Source organism: Raphanus sativus, chromosome 6 (genome assembly GCF_000801105.2).
Source record: "Raphanus sativus cultivar WK10039 chromosome 6, ASM80110v3, whole genome shotgun sequence".
In the NCBI taxonomy this organism is placed as follows: Eukaryota; Viridiplantae; Streptophyta; class Magnoliopsida; order Brassicales; family Brassicaceae; genus Raphanus; species Raphanus sativus.
The window spans coordinates 34,066,600-34,069,759 of NC_079516.1; the positions used below are offsets into that span (position 1 = coordinate 34,066,600).

Consider the following 3,160-nt stretch of genomic DNA (forward strand, 5'->3'; position numbering starts at 1 on the left):
TTAATGCTTCTCTTTCTTGATCCAAAACGAAGCTCCAGGTTTGGTATCAGCACTGAGGTAGGCATTCGCTTCTAAACTTTCGATCGGAGAACCTTCACGTTTAGCAGGAGTCATGATCTTAAATTTTGAGCTCCTATAAGAAGAACCAGGTACAAGCATCGCATGCTGAAACATGCGTGTCATCAAAAATAACCATAACTAAGAAACTTTGAATTATATCGTAGAGATAAATAAAATAACGTACCTCTGGGATTTGAGACACTTTATAAAACTCTGTTCTAAACGTATTCGAGCATCCCTTATAATATAGAAGAAGCATAAAAATGAATAAATAATGGAATAGGATCTACGTACATAATCAACGAAAATCGAAATTTATGTACCTTAGGATAAGGGGACACGTCAAACTCGTTCATCATATATGGGCTGGTGATAATCTTCGCGACCTTAAATGTATCGTCCTTGTACTGATAATTATTGCGATCTATTATGATCTTAAATAAATAGGTTTTACCAACCAGTTTGGTCAGAGCAGTCCGCAAAACACTGGTATCCTATATACACCAAAAAAAAACAATATTTAAGACTTCACTTTAGTTAAAAGATAATGTAGGTACAAATAGAACAATTTTAAATAAGATTTTAGACAGCATACTCCATTATCTTTGATAGGTGTCATTGCATGACTGAAAGGTTGATGGAGCAATTGGAGTGCAATACTATCTAACACCAAAAGCTTAGTGTGACCTGTATCATCTAGTACCACCAAATGCAGCTTCGGCCTATTATATACGAAAAATAAATAAATCGTACGATGTAAACTGGTAACATTTTTACGGAAGCCGAAATAAAGTAAGGATAATCTGATTACCTTAACGACCGCTTAGGATTGAGAACCTTGCACTTAGTACAATAGAACATAAAACGCCTATCCAGTTCATAGGTACCTTCGGCACAAAGGTTATTATGCAACATGTCTATTTTTGTACCACATCCTTTGCAACTCATATAGTGCAAACCCAAATCACTATCAATAGCCGCTATGGTGCACCTTAGGAAACACCTCTCCACCTATCAGTTTTACCTTTAGAGATTTAAAACATGGTATGAAATATAAAGATTGGAAAATATAAAAAAGCGAGGATGTAAATGACACCTTGGTCGTCTCCAATATTTCAGCTATTGTTTTCTGTGGAGTCTGAACGAAGTAGTCTTCTTCGTCTGACCTAATTGAAACCATAGGAAGTGGTTTGGAATCAACGGACATCAGTTCTGTATTTTTCTTTGGTAACCTATATAGAAAAGAGGTCGGCTATGAAAACCAGTGTTTGTATTAGCTGTAAAGCAGTGATTGAATTAGATAAACACTCACAAAGATAAGAAAGCATCCACCTCCTTCATCCACGGATTAAGGGAGATAGAAGAAACATTGTATGCATTACATACACTTCGCCTATCTATTTAAGAGTACACGTTTGAAAAATCAAAAAAAAAATATCAAATTTAATTTAGACCAAACAACCAAAAAACATGACAATAATATCTAAAACTGTACCTTTCCAAACTTTGACCTTTGCAAATCTCATGACACAAATTACAGTTTTTTCAGAAATAAGTTCAATTGATTCGCTTAGCTCTAGAGCAACTTTACCCCATACAACCAATGGAATTCTAACATCTCTGGTGACAAAAAATTAATCAAGGGAATAATGTGAATATTTAGATAAGATATATAAAGGTAATCAGACTATAATAAAATCGAAATTAGACTCACTCCGGATTTTTTAACTCTAACGAAATCTTTTCGGTGTCCTTTCCATTAAGAGAGACGATTTCAACATTAGAAATCTCCACAACCTGACCAATAATATCTACAAAAAATTATAATAAAAGTTGAGTATTATCGGGAAATATATTATGAAGTGCATTATATTAAAAATACACTCACCGAACAAATATTGCGGGTTCAGACTACCGTTTAAGATATCATGAAAACTGCAAGGTTTAAAACCGGTCGAACTGAACGACATATCCTCACAAAATCGAACCCGAGTAAAGTCTTGTAACAAAATTTTGTAAGGATGGTTTGTTGTTCGATAGGAGTCGGTGGATAGAGAAAGTTGAAAATTATAGAAAATCTTCGAGTCACCTTCTAGGATGTTGGATTCAAATGTAGGAACTAATTCCTCACTAATAGTTGCATGAATAGCATCACCCTGATAAAAATATTAGTAGAGTTGAGTAAATATATTTGTTTTAATCATGAAGGCTTCATAGAGTAAAAAAATCACACAATATACTTACATGGGAATCAACTAAAACCATCTCAATACTCTGGATACCTGCTACGGTGAATTGTCTCCACAGACGCACAATATGGACCCTTATTTTCCAGGTCGTTTTACCAGGTTTCAGATCAATCACCTTGTCAAAATATGAGACCATCGTCGGCATTATCAAATGTCTAAGGGTTTTATCTTTTTATGGAGTTTAAGATACGTGAACCTCAACTTATATAAGATACTTTATACCATATAGTTGCAATATTTCGGTTATAAGAAAGGAAATGAAAAGTAAATGAAAAAATAGCTTATGTTAAATAGATATCTTATAAGTTTGTATTTTTGATATTTAACATTTTTTACTGATTTGAACTTGGTAACCAAGAATAATATATTTGTTATCTTTAATCTTTAATAAATTATAAATGTAACCATTTAGGATTTGATACAAAATATTCCAATTTCAGAAATTGGATATTTAACATTTTTTACTGATTTGAGACTTGGTAAGCAAGAAAGTAGAAAATAACCGTCTCGTCGATAAAAATAAACATAAAACAAATAATGCATATATACGATATAATTACTAAATATTATGGAATGGAAATAAACACTATAATTAATATTTATCTGCTTAATGATATATTTTATAAAATTGAGATAATAAAAAACATCCCCATTAGCCCGTCTATATCATTTTCAAAATTAAACACTTTTCGTTATGGTTACAAACAATGTGTTTTACTGCAAATCTAACCTACTAAATACTATTATCATGACTTTCTCTGCATAGCCAATGAAGTTCAATGTAAAACCCACCAACTTTAGTATTCGTGTACTGCTATGTATAAATGACTTAAAACAAAATAGCTATGCAT

General features: G+C 32.4%; 1 protein-coding gene across 1 annotated transcript; it reads right to left on the minus strand.

The window, feature by feature from the left end:
• Nucleotides 1-2,499, minus strand: LOC108833453 (uncharacterized). Its single transcript, XM_056987299.1, has 11 exons — nucleotides 2,305-2,499; nucleotides 1,949-2,216; nucleotides 1,775-1,871; nucleotides 1,556-1,680; nucleotides 1,373-1,457; nucleotides 1,157-1,226; nucleotides 872-1,071; nucleotides 656-782; nucleotides 384-554; nucleotides 245-298; nucleotides 1-165 (listed from the first exon to the last, which is right to left on the minus strand). The coding sequence occupies exons 1-11, from the start codon at nucleotides 2,452-2,454 to the stop codon at nucleotides 1-3; spliced, it is 1,512 nt and encodes a 503-aa protein (XP_056843279.1). The 5' UTR covers nucleotides 2,455-2,499.
• Nucleotides 2,500-3,160: the final 661 nt, after the last annotated feature.

Coding starts and splice junctions, on each gene's coding strand:
- LOC108833453 (XM_056987299.1), bottom strand. CDS start 2,454: ATGCCGACGATGGTCTCATATTTTGACAAGGTGATTGATCTGAAACCT. Junction 1,681..1,774: donor TTAGAGTTAAAAAATCCGGA/GTGAGTCTAATT, acceptor TTTTGTCACCAG/AGATGTTAGAATTCCATTGG. Junction 555..655: donor CACCTATCAAAGATAATGGA/GTATGCTGTCTA, acceptor TGGTGTATATAG/GATACCAGTGTTTTGCGGAC.